Source organism: Montipora capricornis, chromosome 14, assembly GCF_036669925.1.
Source record: "Montipora capricornis isolate CH-2021 chromosome 14, ASM3666992v2, whole genome shotgun sequence".
Lineage (NCBI taxonomy): Eukaryota > Metazoa > Cnidaria > Anthozoa > Scleractinia > Acroporidae > Montipora > Montipora capricornis.
This window is the reverse complement of record NC_090896.1, coordinates 49185950-49204116: the sequence shown is the minus strand read 5'-3', so window position 1 is coordinate 49204116 and position 18167 is coordinate 49185950. Positions and strand designations below refer to the sequence as shown.

Below are 18167 nucleotides of genomic sequence, written 5' to 3'. Positions count from 1 at the left end.
TTACCAGGATTTCTCAACCGTTGCAATTCAAAATGGCGGATACCGAGAGTAGAGTAGGAGTAATAAAAAATATTAAAATTGGCTTTGAGATAGTGTAGATTTTAAAATCGTTAGCTGACAAAGATGGAGAAAGGTAAACCAAAAGTAAATTGAATTGTTAAGAAGTTCATTTCATTAATTTACAGTATTTCTTGTGATTTGTTGCCGGCAGGGAGTAGAAGTAGCAGCCCATCTCCAAACCAGCCTCCTATCTCAAGAGAGCAAGCTTTGCTCGAGTCATTTTTTCATACACTCAGTCAATTTGCTTTTGATAAAGCAAAGGACCAAGTGGTGAGTTCCTTTCTTCGTGAAAAATCATCAACAGTGGTCTTCATTTCCTTCGATTTGTATCACCATTCCCACCAAAGGCAACGCTGTTTCGTATTCTCTCTCCATTAGTATGATGCTTCGAAGAAGTTAAATAATAGCCCCAACGGAAAAAGATATTTGAATTACCAGCAGACTTCCCTCCCTCCCCTCCCTGCCCTTTCCCCTTCTCTCCCCCTCTCTTCCTCTTCCTTTCCCCCTTTTTCTCAAAAATAAGCTAAGCCATTTATTCTTGCTCCTCGGAATTGGGTGACAACTAGTGCAGATTCTTGGCAGCTTCTGCAGGTACCGGAGCAGAAATTACGTAAAACAAAAGAAACAAGACAAGAAACAAAACAACTCCAACTAAGGACTAATCCCTGGTGACCAAAAACACAATGCTTTCCGGTACCTGCAGAAAGACCCAGCTTTTTTCAATCACTGGGACAAATTACTAAGCATTTCTTTCCAAAATGTAAAATGTAGTGTGGATGAAGAGCTAACACAATCATGTTAGTACCAAGTTTTTGCAAAGAATAAAACAACAAAAGAAACTGTAACCCGCATACAGTTCTGAACTTTTGTTACTTTTCTTTCAGGAAAAAGAGAAGGAAGCCAAACGGCTACCACTGGTATCCAGCACTCCATGGTCACTACTGATGGTAGCTTTATCTCACTTGGCATTAGCAGAAAAAATGTACTTCTCTTTGCCATTCATTGCAAAAAAATTCTTGCGAAAAGATGTAAGTCTTATGTCAAAGTACGAGATGAGGATATTGATTTAATTAATTTTAATGATCCTTTGACTTTCTTGATTTCCTAACATGTGTAGCTGTAATAAATAAATTATCAATGCTTTGGTGGGCAGTTAAAGACAAAAGACACAATCTTGGGTGTAAACGAGGGGAAGAGAAATTGTATTGGCAGGGCACAGAATCTGATAATACCCACAGCCCATATGGACCACCATACGAGGGGCCTTAGCACCGAGACGAGGGGGTGCCTCATGCCTGTATTGCAAGGTGGGCATTATTAGTTGCTGGCATAATGTCCTTGGGCCAAGTTAACCTAATCCAGCGAAGTAGCAATATGCCCCCTCCCCAAGAAGGCTTTGGTACAGGGCTGAAGGGGTGCCACAGGCCTATTAAACAAAGAGAAAGTCATCATAATCTGTGAGGAGATGCAATTCTGACATTGCCAAAAGTATGGTTTAAAATTCTGAGATGTACTGGTAGCTGAAAGTAAATTCATCCGGTTGAAGGTTGTATTGAGGCAGTAAGTTTGTGCTTTGAGCATTAAAGGGACCTGGTAGCAAGATTGTTTCCAGTGTCTTGCAACACCTGGCATTCTTCAAGATGGTGAATATGGGGAAAGAGAAGACACGCTTTTATTTGATTTTCAATATTGATAAGTTCTAGTGATAATTCCGTATACTAACAGATATTCATTTTTTTTGGTAACACATTAAACTTTGTAAAGAATAATTTGTGCTCTTCTCAGTCACTTCGATTGACAGCCAAAATTCAGCTGACGATCAGCCCTTTCTCAAGCAGCGATTTTCACTGGCAGCCAGCTCTTAGCGTCCATCCCTGACAATCAATAAGATATCGGGGAGCCAGGCTATGGAGCGCACTACCAAACAGATACAGGCGAATAAGTAACTATAAACGTTTTTAAAGAAGAGTACACTTACGATTGACCTGGCCAGCTGTTATATCTACATGCCTAGAATAGTTTTAGTTATAGGTTTTGGATCTATATTTAATATATGCTTTTAGATTTTAATAGTTATTATGTATTCTAATATTATCTGTAGTAATTGATTTTATTTCTTAATTTTCTTATTTATGTAGTGACTAGACCTTCAAAGTAGCTTTTTCAATGTAGCTAAGTGTCAGTCACTTTAAGAAAGTCTTACATGTACTTAAGTCTTAGAGGCAGCAGTTCCTCACCCATATTTTATTAATTAAAGTACAGGTAGGTTACGATGTGCAATAAGCTTGTAAGGAAAAAAAACAAAAGAACCAGATTTCAAGCAAAACAAGGAGGAAGGGAGGGATTATATTGCTGAATAGAAAAGAGACAAAGTGAGCTTTGAAAATGTCAAACCGAGAAGGCTTACATGGCAGGATTGAATGTACGAGCCATGTGATGGGAAGTTGTGTCCTCCTCCCAGACTCTGCCCAGTATTTGCTTACCAGGATTAACATCTATTTTATTCTAAAATATCATTTACTGATGTTGGCAAGTGAGTTAAAACAAAATGTAAGTCATGAAATTAAAATTGAAAGATACCTATTAATTTTGTGAAATGTCAAGTTTTAATGGCAGACAAGTTTGCGTGTTAAGATGTGCCATGCATAAGAGAGGGAATTTGAGGGAGACAGGTTGAACAGGAAGTTTACACAATACATTCATACATACATACTTAATTGACCACTCCCCATAAGGGCTTTTCAGGGCCAATGAAACACAATCCCGACAGAACAGAAAAATTCAACAACAACTGTTAACAATCCCAACTGGACAGAGGCAAACCAGTTGGCTATTTACAAGCGCCGCAGAGCAGTTGAACCGGGGACTCCCAGGAACATATTCAACAAGTGGTCAGAAAGTGTCTTTAACCCGAGATTCCCAGATCTCAAGGCAAGCGCCCTTAAACCACTGGGCCACACTGTCTGCCTCCTGTACCGTACTGTACATGTAGGTGTTACTTGATTGAAGGAAGTTTTAGCATGGTGCATGTGCAGCTGGTTTCTATGCAAGTCTTTCACTAGACATGTCCAGAAATGCATGTTTTGGAATGCATGCTCTTTATGTTAGTAACAAGCAGTCTCTCTTTCATAATTATTTTGTCATCTCTGATGTGCATTTGGGGTTCTTGTGAGGTTAGGACATGTGTAACTGCACTTTCCTAACTACTTAATAACTGAGAGTGAGGTTGCTACAGCAAAATCTCAAACTAAGGCCATGCCATATTGACCAAGCAACAGCAAGGTCAATACAGCTAGGCAAAGGTTTGAAATTTTGCTGTAACAACCGAACGGTCAAGGTTGTTAAGTTGTTTATTACATGACTAACAGAATGGTTCTAAAGAAGAACAAAGTAACTTTCATAATCCATAATCGCCCCATGGGCATTAATGGAGAATAATGCCCTAGGCGCTTACATGTAGCTGCTCTCAGCCTATCACAGCACATATTATATCGGCCAGAACCACTAGTCATATAGTAATTTTCGTTACGGAGTATGTGCCAAGGATTAAGTATCCAATACTAATAGTGCATGCAACAGCATTCGTTACATTGAGAAGGATGTGTTTGTCCTCTTCACAGTCTGTACGAGACAGTTTCAAGTCTCTTACAACAGAATTGAAAAGAATAGAGGAAACAGTACACACCACTGCAGCTTTTGGATCCCCAGTAGAAGGAAGTTTAATGGCTGAACTGTGCAGACACTTATGTCAATTTGTGCAAGCCAGACAAGAGTTAATCAACTTGTATCTTTTCATGTTATTCAACGAAAGTTATTTTTATATACAGTAGTATTAATTTTAAAGCTTGCAGCCTTTGGTGCCATATAGAAATAGCTGTTAGAATGAATTATTATTTTTGAAAATGAACTTTAATTAAAGGGTAAGATGGGAGCAGTTGGGTATTCTCGGTGGCGTGTGTTAGGATCACAAAGTCGTATCCAGGGGATGATCGGAGCTGGATTTGATTCTCAAGTATCTGCAGGCAAATTTAACCAGTGGACGATGTGGTCAATAAAATTAATTGTTACAACGGTAGGTTTTATAATATTATATCAGGTCCAAGTTTAATAGTTTTAAGAGCACAACTCAAAGATTCCCAGGACAAAGCAGAGCTGTCAAGTATGAGCGCAAAAACTCTTTACAGCAGTTCAAGGAAATTATATGACTGTACAATAATTTTTTCTCAAAAAGGGTTCAATGAAGATCAGGATGTGTGGTTCATTTTTTCCCTTTAGTTATAAATAGGGCCAAAAATTCATAATGATCTGTGTGCACAAAACCAGAGTGAAGCAACACAGTACCATACATCACTGACAATAATTAATATTGTCCACACCATAATTTGTTATTAAATTCACTGCCTCTAGTCAAGATAATTTACACTCATTTTGCATAATAATATTAACAACTTTCAGGTACACTGAAAAACTAGGTCCCCTTAAACACTATCCCTCCTGAGAGAGAGGCCAGCTTATAGATTTTTGACTCTCAGTCTGTCTCGAATACCAGACTATTTTACTTGTTGATTGCGGGCGCTTGGTGCGAATGGGTTAAGGTTGCGCTAATAAACTTTTGCTGTAGACATGCTTTGGTGCAATTATCGCATATCTTTTTTTCTCGTTAAAGGAGCTTAAAAGAGACCATAAATTATTAAAAGTATAACTTGCAGTTATTGAAGTGAAGTAAAATTCATTACCCTTAACATTGAACCCTCTCAGTTATGAAGCAATGGCAACAATGAGTTCATCATCCAATGTTAATTGTGCGGACTTTTCAAATATGATTGATGAGATTTGCAGAAGGTATGATAAATAACTTCATTGTGATCTTTGTGGCCCAAATGCCACGTGTAGAAACTATAGCTGAGAACTACCAATAAACACATGTAAATCAAAGCGGAGCATTTTGTCTTTCACAATAATTCTGGTCCACTGGTTCGATGGAAGACCTAAAATCGGAATTTGTTTTCCTTTCCGCAACACAAAGAAAGTGGAAAGTAGAAACTTCTTAAAGAAACTTAACACGTACACCAAATGGAGGTTCAACTTATTCATCATGTGGCAAACATTGCAAGATGAAGTCAATCTTCAAGTTGAAAGACAAAAACGCACACCCGTCACATGTCGTTTCCAATGGCAAGTGTATTTGTAGACAAATAAAAGTCCTCTATTGTTTTTATAAAATATTTCTCAAAGATAATTCAAGCTGGATTTTTTTTACTTCTTGATTAAAACATTCATTTTCTTGACTCATGCTCATATTTCTTACCAACCAATCAAAACGCGTGTCTGACAATACATAACCAATCAAAATTCGTGTGATGTCACAGCCATGTTTCCATCTAAACACAGCTATTGACCAATGAAAGTGTGCATACTCTCCTTAATTATTTTATAATTATAGCCAATGGTGACGCTAACTTGGTGTAAAAATGACTGTGAGATGTGGTTCAAACCAAAAAAAGGGAATAAACAGAAAAACTAATTTACCTACAACTAATAGAAAATTATGGCTATAAATGAACGCGAGAGAAAAATAGCAAATAACCATGAATAATGTCAAACATCAAACACTGACCTAAATACGAAAGATAACCTGAGCACTAACAATTTAAGTGACAAGTGATGTATGTTGGCATTTCAAACGAACAGTCTGCTTGAGATTGCTTTTTTTCTGTGTGTCATGTTTCTCAGATTATAGGCTGCTAAGTATAACAATTTCATGTAAATTTGCAGACATAACAAAGGCTTTCACCATCCAATTTTGGATTCAATCAAATCAAGTTTCAGGTCTGTTTTACCAATAATTATTAAGATTGCAAGGTCTCACAGTAAAAAGAGGAGTGGGGGGGGGGGGGGGGGTGTCTGTGTCGCTTGTCGCTTGTCGCTTGTCGCTTGTCGATTGTCTGAATTTTGAAAAGGTCTCATGTCGGTGTTTTGTCAATGTTTCTCGTTGCTGTGGGATATTTCACAAAAGGGTGTTTCTTGTCACTATCTCACTTTAAGTGCTGTCTCTACTTTTTAGGGCATGTCACTTGTCAGAATTTACCCTGACAGAGCCTCTTACTAACTCAACACAATGCAAGAATCATCGAAACCCCATAAAAATGAGTAAAAGAGAATATGTCAAGCCTATAAAATCGATAGTAGTTGAAATCCATGTAATGGACTAGTAGGCAACAAGGTTGTTTGAATCTAATGTATGAATTTAAACATGTTACTCAAACCCTATTGACAGTCCTGACAAGAAAGAATATCCCTACTCTGTCGCTGCCTTTTTTCTTTTGCATTTGCTGGGCTGCCAAGTACAGGAACAGAGACCCCTGCTATGGGTCAAAACTCACTGTGTTGAGCATGCACAGCGGTTACTTATTGACTGAAATGTCACTTAACAGTGGAATTACTGTAAAGGAATGCACAGAACACAGCGTGCTCAAGTCACAGTCAGCAAACACATCATGGGGAATGGCATGTGGTTTGAAGAGTCTAATGTTGTGTACGGCAGTGAGTTTCAACCAATGACAGAGGTCTCTCAGTGAATGCAAAAAGAAAAGAGACCTCCTGCTAGCGGGGAATTTTACAATGTCTTGATGTTTCCAATTCCACATTTTATATTTTTTTAAGTTTTGTATACCTAGTAAATGAAATTTTTGTGAAAAAGGATGCTGGACATTAAAATACTGTACTGAATGCTCACATTCAATTTACAAGAAGACTTGACAGTTTGGTCATTAGGTCACTTTTGAGCAAATTGAAGGCAAACATCTCTGAACAACAGCAGTGAAGAGCCTGTTTAATCACAAAAGTGACCTTGATTTATTTATTTCATTAGTTATGAAGTTGACATTCTGAGCAACTTGTTGAAAGCCCAATGTGACATGGCTGAATGGAAGTTCCTTCCCTCACTTCTTCACCTTCATGAAAGTCATGTCAAACTGTCCTCATGGTGTCATGTCTTTCCCTCAGGGGAGGTAAGAATATCTTGCAGGGGAACCACTGAATGATTTAATGTACTGATAATAGGCCACTTGCACTAAGAGGTCATGTGACATCCTTTTTATGAAAATGAAAGTTACATGATTTTGCCTTCGAAACACTTTAGTGGGTAATCTCTTAAACAAAATAATAGTGATTTGGTTTTTCAAACCCGCACCATTTGCTTAAAATGAGAAAGTCCGTAGCTGGTCACGTGACCAAAACTTGAGTTTTTAAAATTAAGAATTACCGCTTTCTGACACAAATTTTGCACTTGAACTTCAAGGAAAATGTTGAAAAGATGATGTGGTAACGTTTATGGCACATCTGAACTCAACTATCAAACATTTAACAAGATATAAGCGAAACGTAGTTTTGGCCGCCATGTTGGAGGGCAAGAGTATGCCCTCCAACATGGCGGCCAAGACAAATCATGCTACTTTGTTGAAAAATCAAAGTACCATAAAATATCTCCCTTAAATGTGTTTCCTCTCAAATTTCGCGTGTAAGATACTTTTTATGTGTTCTGTCAATTTTTGGCAACAGCAAGATTACAACTCACTGTTTGAGGGAAGCATTGGTCACGTGACCTCTTAGTGCAAGTGGCCTATTATGTTACTTATGACTCATATTGTGGTCCCAAACAAACATACAAACTGGCAACTGGCCTTGCAAATCACTCATCTTTACAGTCTGAGGGACTGAATTGCAAAGAGTGTAACGTGACAAGATCAAGCCAAACCACATATGAGGTGCCTCTGGCAACCACTATGTGGTCCATGTATGATCCCAGAGCACAGCGTCACCGTCAGACACGATTGCTGGTAGCTGGGAGTCCATTGAAACCAAAGTACCTAGAGAAAAACCCATGAGTGAGGTTGCGATTGGCTGAAACTTAGCCCACAGGAGGAGGATGTGGGTATAACGACCACAACACCAACCTGACTCAAAAAGATACACAGTATGTGGTATTCCGAGATTTTATTATAATTATGGCATTGCCACAAACAATCCTCAGTCAAAATGGAGCAATCTGATTGGCTGGTTTTTGGTCGGGTTGTAACAGGTCATTAATGACCATGGAAATGGTCCATTTCTGTATTTTTTTCTCTCTCCGGGAAATTCAAGTTGATTGAAACAAAAAGTTTTTAAAAAGCGGAATTTAACTTTTTCATCACAACAGTACAATTATAGCAAGTGGAATTTAGTTTTACTGTACATTGTAAGAGGTTACCGTGTAAAGTTCACTGATACTGTAGAAGACAAAGATTACAAACATTCACCAACTGTAGAAGTGTCTGATCGCTCAAAGAAATGATGCCATACAATAAACAAGTTACTAACCTCACTTTCTCGTGACCATACTGAGGAATATTGGCCCTTGGTCATTTTTGTACGGACCTTGCAGCGTTCTGTCAGTACTGCCACAATCTGCGCCAATATTCCCCAGTACGGCCCTCGTGCTCAGTTAGTAAGAGGTTAGTCACCTGTCCAGAAAGGAAGTGGAGTTTTCCATTAGGGAAGCCATGCATGTACAACGGTGTAATTTGTCACCCTTTGTCATTGCGAAAACCATTGTCACCCCACCATAGTTTAGTGGCCTTAAAGCCCCTAAAGTCTCAGCTGTGCCCTGGTAATTATAGAGTCATAGGTTTACAACAATTATTATCATGATAGGATTATTTGATCAAGGGTTCTGTTTATTCTCAAGCAGATTGTAAAAATCATGCAAACATGGAGGCAGTTGCCATCTCCAGTTTTTCAGCCATTTCAACCTAATCTACCAAAATGCCTTTTCATAATGAATACAAACAACCCGAGACTGTCTGTATGTGCCATTAGCTTAACATGAACTCTAGTGAACTAGGCTTGTTTACTTGACAAAATCCCTTTCCATTTCAGCTTGGTGCATCACTTACATTAAAGAAGTCGCTGTTTGGTAGCACTTCTAAAAAACATGTTGAAGCACCCTTTCTTTATCAGTGGCTTGGCAAGTTGCAGGATGCTGTTGTTTCTAAGGTGATTCATTTTGGGGGGCTGTTTAGTTTCTATGAATAGAATTCCATGTGGCCGCATCAATGTTCACATTAAAAACCGCCAAAGAGGGCGAGCTTCTAAGTATAAACAAGTAAAAATTAGCGATAGGAAATAACGACGTTTCAGTGACATCGGGACACCATTTTTAAGATCAAATACTTTAATTAAGATCAACCACCAGAACATTCGCTCAAGGTTGACATACCTCTTAATTAAATATGTGGAATGAAAACAAATTTGGTTTTAACTAGTGCACTTGGAAAACAAGTGCATTAGTAAAAAAAAGTGTTTCGAAAACAGAAGACTGCTGTGCAAACTTGTTGGCTCTTAGCTGTACAGTATTTCTTGTGCTATTGAGAAGCCCTAGATAAAACATGAGCCGGAAATCTGTATGAGTATTTTGGATGGCTAACATTACTGAGTTGAACCACTTTGAAACCCATACTGATACAGCTGATCAGACAGAAATGTTACATCTTATTTGTGAGATTACGTGCAGTGTAGTTAAAATATTGAATGACATTGACAACACCGGCCATTCTTTGTTTACAGTTCACACTCTATTTTTACCGTATACTCGGTAGACAAACCACACCGGCTGACATGAAGTCATTGACAGCACGTGCTAGTGTCGATTATGTGGGCAGGTAAGTACAACAGAAAAGAAAACATCATAAATTTGGTAGTGGGTAGGGTGTCCCTGTTATGGTGGACAGGTACTGTTTGAGGACCAAGGGGGATATGGCTGTTTCCATAGAGGGGTGACCTATAAGACACCTCTAGACCCGTTTTACTCTCGTTTCCTTCTACTTCTCTCATTTTACTCAGGTTCCTTCTTTGCAAAAGCGAAAAAAAATATCCAACTGCTTAAAGTTGCTTCCCTCATTGCAATATCGATCATTCTCGTTCCCAGAGCCCGTTTTTCTTTTGGTCAGCGCCAAGAACACGGGCTCTGGCCATGGCCAAAAAAAATACGCGCAGTCGCGGTATTCTTATAATAGGGAGCTTACCAAACGAGGACGACGACCGCTACGAGGACTTCATTTAAAAATACAAACCCGCGTTATTCATATCACTACGAAACAATTCAGAACTATTTCATGTCGTTCCGCGGTAAAAATGTGTAGTAACTGGCGAGGAATTAAACTGGTATGAGTGGGTTGGGAGCGTAAAGAGAGAACTGAAAATTCATTGTAATGTGCTAACGTCCACCACAGAACCTTGAATTTGGTCATTTCACGTCGTCATTTAGGAGATGACGGCAAAGAAATGCACCAAGACGTAAAACGCACGTGCAGAGCGTGCAGAGCCATTGTTTTTGCTCACTAAACTTATTGTTGTGTAGCGTCGTCGTTGCCGTCGGCGTCGTCGTTTCGTAAGCTCCCTAATGTTGTGAACGTTGACGATCTTTATTGTTTCAAATTTCTGAGAGTGCACAGGAGAGCCGGAAGTCTGTGATTCGCGGACTCCCTCCTTTGGCTGTGGCCAGAGTCCGTGTTCTTGGTGCTGACCAAAAGAAAAGCGGGCTCTGGGGACGAGATTGAATCTCTTCTCTTTGTTGGACTTGAAGTGAAAATTTGTTGTATTTTTTTTGGTCATACAAATAGGGTTTACTTTTGAGTAAAGTTCAATGAACAACGTACAGTGAAAAGAGCCCCGATGCCTTGGCGTTTTACAGCAGGCCATGCTTACTATTTTGCCTGTTCACAGGTTACAAACTAGAGTACAAGTTTTCGCGATTTCTAATTTTGAATTTACACTGTAGTTCTCGAGTTGCGATATCTCTTCCGGCCAAACTTGGTACCCTCCTTTTTGAAAGCATGACTGCTTAATTGTAACCATGTAGTCGACTGTTTGGGCCTGTTGTTTTAAGATAAGTTATACCAAGAGGAAATAAAGGGGGAAGAGAGGACATCCCCCATACATGCCCTTTTCTATTGGTAATATGTCTCAAGTTATTTTTAGAACGACTCCCACGCTCTACAGATCTCAAGGAGATTAGGCAACAGCCAATGAAATGGCCGGAATGTGTTCCGCGTGGATAGCCCACGCTCAGAGAACACATTCCCGCCATATGATTGGTTGTTGACATATTACCTGTCGAAAAGTCGGGTATGTATGTATGCTTATACACAGACCGCAGTCTGCAAGAACAATTCTAGCTCTCTAGCTGTGGGTTGCTTCAATCAGACAAATGCTCTTCTCCTCGACCCTTGCCTCGTCAACAATGCCTCGGATAATGAACAGCCTTGACGTCCTGGTATTGTCCAAAGTGTTGACAAGCTTCAGCTAAATTCTTTAGATAATCATCCCTAGAGGGTTTTTCCCCTATATATGCAATAGTGAGCAATAGCCCAGAGAGATAAAGAGCTCTGACAGGCCATTCAGTGACTCACTGCGGCTCAGAATTTAATTAGTTAATGAGTTTGATACAAAAATGAGAAAAATAAATTATGAAAATACATAAACAAATGAATAACATTTAGACAGTCATGTGGCTCTGGAGGTCGACAGGTGTTTATGTACGCTACACTTGAAAGCCTGAATTCCAGAATCATAAATAATACGGACGACATTTAGTATCAGGTAGGTTTCTTTGATATCCTGTCCAAAGAAGTCTTACTGGCCACAGGAAGGGATAGAGCTTGGTTTGGCATGGATCACGCAGATGCGTGTGATTCGCTGCATCACGTATAAAGGTGGGACCGTGGCACGAAGATCGGGAGGCCGGCAGTGACTTGTGTGCATCTTGTAGAGGAGTGTGGTTGCCGCTACCTGCCGCCCGTGGAGCAGACTTGTAATTGCTAGCTGAGCACAACCAGTAGCTTCGTTAGTTCCAATCAATCACAGCGGAGAATCCTGCTTAAAAGGTGACGCGTAACCAATCGACCTCATCGCCTGATGAAGACTATCAGTATGCAGTCGAAACGTCGCGATCTACATCACAAGTGACCACATCGTGAGACAAACGTGAACACTTTATTATTATTGTACTTCACCACGATGAATAACAGCAACCTTTTTTACGACAAAGGGCGATATTAGTAGGCGAAGCATTCATCCAACACAACGAGGTTGCCATGATATATACGCTTGTTTAGAACCCTCTGTTTGGCGCGTATTCTACCCAATAGCTTTGTTCTTTTTGCTTTTTGCTCCTTAAAGTGAACAATTTTCTTATCGCATCTGTTGTCTAGTTACCTGCCAACTTGAAAAGAAGACCATCACCTGAAAAAGCCGAAATGCGTTTCATTACCATTTGTTTTGTAAATCTCTCCATCTCGGGACATCTCTGCATCTTGGAGTGCAGAGGTGGCGTAGTGGTGAGAGCCCTCGCTTATTACCAATGTGGCCCGGACTCGGCGTCATATGTGGGTTGAGTTTGTTGGTTCTCTACTCTGCACCGAGAGGTTTTTTTTCCGGGAAATCCAGTTTTCCCCTCTCCTCAAAAACCAACATTTGACTTGATTTGCGTTAATTGTTGATTTCAGTTTACAGTGTCCTCAATTAGTGCTCCAGCGCTAGAACGACTAGTTCCTTTCCTTTCCTTTCCTTTTCGGGAACTATGAGTAATGATCTCGTGGTTTGTTTCATTTCATAGAATCGCAGCGTTTATCCGCCGTTCCGATGCATTCAATGTTTGCATGGTGTTAGACACTCGTCAATTGGATCCATACCAGGGTCACGGATATCATTTACCACAGGACATCAAGGAACCTCCCTCCGGCTTGGGTGCCTTCCCTGCGATCTTTTCGTTCCCTGGGGTATGTACGCTTGCTTTCGAGTCACAAAATCGCTATCGTTCCCTCAAGAGTAGTCCACCGCCAACTTTAATCACCCAAGCAAGCTGAACAGCCTCCAAGAGAATAGGGAAGAGAGGGGGGTCATCCATTCTCTCCTCGGTTGTCTGTTTCAAGTATGATAGCACGCAGTTGCCTGAAGCGCAAACTATATTACCATGCTGATTGATAAGTGACATGCGTATAAAACGTAAGCGCAGCGGAGTGTCTTAATAGGGAGCTTAAGCACGCGCGTTTTTGAGACGCGGACGGCAACCGGAAGTGAGCTGTTTTCCCTTTTAACTTGTCTTTACACAACCACATTAACTTTGCCAAGTTTCTTTTCTCCTTTAGAGATGATAAGTATAAAAATCTGGGAGACACCACTGTCCTAGCATGCGAAATGTGTTCTTCCGGTTCCGCGTCTCAGTAGAGAGCTTTAGATTCTAGGACGAGAACGACTACGAGTACGAGATTTTCTCATAGAACAACAGTGAGCGCGCTAAAAACCAGCGTCATTTTGGCGGGAAAAACGTGATACTGTCGCCATTTTAGTACGAGTTTTTTCAAAAATGTTGTCGTGTCAAAACAATTCAACAACACGATAGCACTTTTGGCATTTTTCGATAAGCAAGAAAGCTCAGCTACCAGCAATAAGAATAAGTGAGCAACCTTTGCTGCCAGCAAAGAGCAAGATTAATCGACCAGGTTAGAAATTTTCTTACTATTTTCGCTAAAACGGGCAGTCAAGTCTCGTACTCGTTCTCGTTCTAGAATCTAAAGCTCTCTAATAACGCGCGTGCTCAGGTAAGCTCCCTGATGTCATCGACTCACACTTACCCTTTCAAAGTTTCTATAGGGAACCGTGCCTCATACATGTATGTGCGCGTGTAGTTTTAGATACTCGCGCTCTTAACTCGAGCGTCTACAACGGAGGCTTCCCAAGAATTTCAAAGATGTTTTCTTTTCTTGTTTTACAGGAAAGGCCTGTTGATCATTGGCCAAACATTGTATCCATTCTCCTGGATAAAGTTCAAGAGCTAAACTCACCAGATAAACCTGTTTACCTTTTTGATAACGTAAGTTATAGCCTCATCTCTTGGCAATAACTTTGCAACAATCGAAGAAGACGGTTTTGTCACCAAGTGTGGCTTTGGAGGTTTTGCGGACCCGCGTGCCCTAGTGAGTCTTTTTATCCCTTCATAGCTCAGAGATGGTTTTCCTTCCTTTCTTTTGCCCTCCATCGAATGGGGCCGCTTTCGTGCCATTACACTAAAAGGGGTAAACTCTCACCATTTCTTTCATTAAAATAGCGAGAATGCACTATTTCGACAGGAAAATTATCAACTGAATCAAGTGTAGCAAATGGTTTGAACCCAGAAGTCATATCAAAGATCGTGTGGGTGAGAGTAGTAGTCCTGAGGAGAACTGGTGTTGGTGACATTGACATTTTAATAGCCCAGCAATGGCCATTTTAATGTTTTAGACGGTTTAGTCCTTTAGACGCATTTAACGTCTAAGACGTTAAAGTCGTCTGTTAAAGGGAAACTGTCACGGGAAGCGCATGCGCTAGCGTCTTGTGAAAACTTGAAAAGTGTTAGGTTAACTTTTTTCAAGTTGAATCGACAAATTCAAAATGGTGTCCACTGGGGAGGACCATGGTGGACAAAGGAGAAACTCCGGCGAATATACGTGACTCACGCGTGAATCCATGATGGCGGCTAGAATTTTCCGTGGGCTCGAGAGCAAACAAACTCGAGCATGTGCAGATCATGACAGTGCCCCTTTAAGAGCGTCGTTTCGACGCATTTGACAGAAGACGTTAAAGTCGTCAGACGTTAAATGCGTCTGTCTTACTTACCGTTTTTATACTAGACGTTTAAGTCGTCTCGAGACGACTTCAACGTCTCAAGCATAAAAACGGGAAATAGCTCAGTGGTAGAGCATCCGAACAAGTAATCGGAAAAGTCGAAGGTCCGACTCCGGCAATGCAGCACTCGGGTTTTTCCGATCAGCCCCAATAGCTCAACGGTAGGAAGCGGGAGAGCATCCGAACGAGTAATCGGAAGGTCGTAGGTTCGACTCAGGCAATGGAACACTCGGGTTTTTCCGATTAGCCCCAATAGTTCAGCGGTAGAGTATCCGAACTAGTAATCGGAAGGTCGTTGGTTCGACTCCTGCAAAGGAGCACTCGGATTTTTCCGATTATCCCCTATAGCTCAGTGGTAGAGAATCCGAACAAGTAATCGGAAAATCGAAGGTTCGAATCCGGCAATGGAGCACTTGGATTTCTTACCAGAATCTTCGATTCACCAGCGAGAAAATACATCTTATGTGTCTAAAATCAGTTTTACTTTTGGCATCGAGGAAGCTTTTTTTCGTTTGTAGCTTTTGTAATTTTCCCAATGTGGGCATGCAATATCCTTGGTATTCATCGACTTATGTTGCGATATTTACGCCGGGCAAGATCTCTTGTACTCATGAGAGCATTGCTAGTATTTTCCTGACCGCGCGCCAACAAATATCAATGAAACTTTCCGGAACTCAAATGGGACACAGTGTTTTGTTTGTAATTTGTTTTGTTTTGTTTTTTTTATTCCACAGCGGGTTCAAAGCACTTACTTTCTTACACGCGTTGATCCACGCACGACTCTCGTGGTCATTTTCCAAAGCAAAAGATCTGAGAAGGACTCCTACGTTACTACGTTTCTAAACGGTAAATATTGACTTACTGGGTGACTTCTTGCCGCTTTTTTCCCTTATTTCCTACAGGACGCACGTAGGTATCCATCACAGGTCTCCCATTGCGCCATGTCTAAAAAAAGCAAGTGTGGACGCGTCAACTGCCCATAGCAGAGGAATCGGTTCTTGGTTTATCTAACCAGTAAACTTGCAACAAAGACAACAACAAATATACAGGTCTGGCTTTAGGGAAAAAAAAATGAAGTGCAGACAAGCTTACGTTAAAATTCCCTTTTCCCAGTGTAACAGAAAACATCTTTTTGCTTCAGTTCCAGTTTTCCCTGGCACCTAAAATAGATCCTTACTCCCCCCCTACTGCTTCCTTTCCCCTGAAGATCTCAAGACAAACTACCGCCGGACTTATTTACAGTTGTGTGCTTAGTTACCTGGCCTTATGAAAGTGAGGCTTGGATTGAGCTTGTTATAACACAAACCTCCCTGCAATTCATATGTTAATGATGTTGTTCTCATGCTAATTGGTTGGAATTTACATAAGAAAAGCAATGAAGTTTTTATCAAAACAAGGTCAACTCTAGCCTCACTTCCATTCGTAGGCCAGGTAACTAGGCACACAACTGTAGAATGGTCTATTCTCAGATATTTCCTGTAACCGACTTGCCTGGGCGAGTGAATTCGACTTCCTTACCAAGGCTAACGTATCCTTTCTCGTGACTTTTGATGAGGTCACATTCGATGTCTTTCCCGCAATCAGGCTGCGTCTGGCAAACCTTCCGGTTTTTCCCCGCGGGAGTCAAATGTCGGTGGCCCATTTCCTCCGAAATAAAAAAAAAAGACTCTCCAATTATCCGTATCTTATTATTGTTTTCTTTACTCCCTGTAGAAACTGCCACTCTCCTTCGAAACACGAAGACCTTTGCTATGTTGAAGCAGGGAGGGAAGAACTAACAGACCACTGAGTTCCTTTTAACCCTTAATCCCTTAGAGTGGCCATCATGTACAACTATACAGGTCGTGAGATATGGAGGGTATTACACGTTGGCGAGAAGATATGACTTTTCTGCGAGTGTTTATTTCCCGGTAAAACACTCCCGTCCATAAAATAATAAAGGTTATAACCATTTAAGGTGAAATTTCTCAGTCTGTGTGTAGTACACACAGGGTCGTGTCGTACCTCAATAAACGGGCTTCAAGGATTGGCCAAAACAACAATAGAACGAACAAAGATAACATTGGATTTAGCACTGAAAACAATAGGACGTACGACACTATACACCCAATGAAATATAGTGTTCAACAAGAGGTACGACCCTACCCTAAAAAAGTTTCGAAAACAGTTGAGAGAAAGTGCATTTTTACATCAGGGCTTCAGTGGTTAATGATGCTGTAGTTATGCAAAGTTATGCAAAACTCAAGGAATCAGTCCTTAATATTTCCAACCTCTCTTTGTGGTATTGGTATATTGAAGAAACTCATCAAGGGATCAAAGAGGAGGTCGCCACTTTTCATAGCAGAGGGGTCAATTTATGTTTGCATTAGAACATTGTCTGGTCTCGAACTTGTGTCCAAGAAACTCAAAGTGCTATTATGATAAAAAAATTCACTACCCTTTTTTCTTCAGATTTTGTAAGCGTTTTGAAAGCGTTTCAAATTTTATCCAAAGGCTGTTTTCTTTGAGTGCAAGTTTAGGATTTTACGGTCCGCCATTATTCACAATCAAGACTGACCGATTGGACCTCGGAGGGTTGGATCGAGGATAAGATGACGTCAAAGTCTCACTAACTTAAAATTGCAGCATGTAAACGCAGCTTGTTAGATATGCAAAACACGAGTTTAAGCTGCATATTAATTTAGGCGCGCGTCTTTGACGTCATCTTATCCTCAATCTAGCTCTCTCAAGGTTTTAAAGTTAGTAATGGCGGACCACTGATTAAGAAAATTTCAGTCAAAATAAACAGGTGTCTTTTTGAAATTTATACAAAAGCAAAACTATTGTCAAATACTTGTGAAATGTTCGTGGCTAGTCTGACGCGGCGTTTCGTCTCGGCCAAGAGACTCTTCAGAGACCTTTAGAATTCAAAGGCAAACTCGTTGAGCATCGCGCCCAAAGTCCCGTTCGCAAAGTCCCTTTGAATTCTAAAGGTCTCTGAAGAGTCTCTTGGCCGAGACGAAACGCCGCGTCAGACTAGCCACGAACATTTCACAAGTATTTGACAATAGTTTTGCTTTTGTATAAATTTATCTCTTGATTACACGGTTGGGAATCCTTCTGCGATAGAGGGCCAGACTGTCAACATGTAAAATTTGCGAACGGGACTTTGGGCGCGATGCTCAAAGAGTTTTCCTTTGAATTCTAAAGGTCTCTGAAGAGTCTTTTTGAAATGAAGGCTTAAAAATTCGGTCACTTAGGTCGTGTTCTATTGAGATCAGCCGTTTTTAGTTGGTTGTGTTGGTTGGGTTTCTTCGTGTTCTATTGGGAAAAAACCGTTTTCGGTTGGTTTGGTTGATCAACTCTTTCAACCGGCATCAAACTTGAAACGGTTGAAAAGGCATGGGCAGCGACCGCTGTCGTTTGCG

General features: G+C 40.6%; 2 protein-coding genes across 2 annotated transcripts in view; both read left to right on the top strand.

Moving 5' to 3' along the window:
- LOC138031256 (protein mono-ADP-ribosyltransferase PARP14-like) overlaps positions 1-18167 on the top strand; it is an 88277-nt gene that overhangs the window by 31415 nt on the left and 38695 nt on the right. The window lies entirely within an intron of this gene.
- LOC138031262 (KICSTOR subunit 2-like) lies at positions 10-17763 on the top strand. Its single transcript, XM_068878958.1, has 13 exons — positions 10-133; positions 212-330; positions 945-1088; positions 3681-3844; positions 4819-4902; positions 5836-5889; positions 6932-7070; positions 8977-9093; positions 9664-9758; positions 12713-12875; positions 13871-13969; positions 15495-15606; positions 16474-17763. The coding sequence occupies exons 1-13, from the start codon at positions 124-126 to the stop codon at positions 16536-16538; spliced, it is 1365 nt and encodes a 454-aa protein (XP_068735059.1). The 5' UTR covers positions 10-123; the 3' UTR covers positions 16539-17763.

Excerpts from the sequence above, each read along its gene's own strand:
- LOC138031262 (XM_068878958.1), top strand. Across the intron at positions 331-944 it reads ATAAAGCAAAGGACCAAGTG|GAAAAAGAGAAGGAAGCCAA; the intron begins GTGAGTTCCTTT and ends CTTTTCTTTCAG. Across the intron at positions 5,890-6,931 it reads TCAATCAAATCAAGTTTCAG|TTATGAAGTTGACATTCTGA; the intron begins GTCTGTTTTACC and ends TTATTTCATTAG.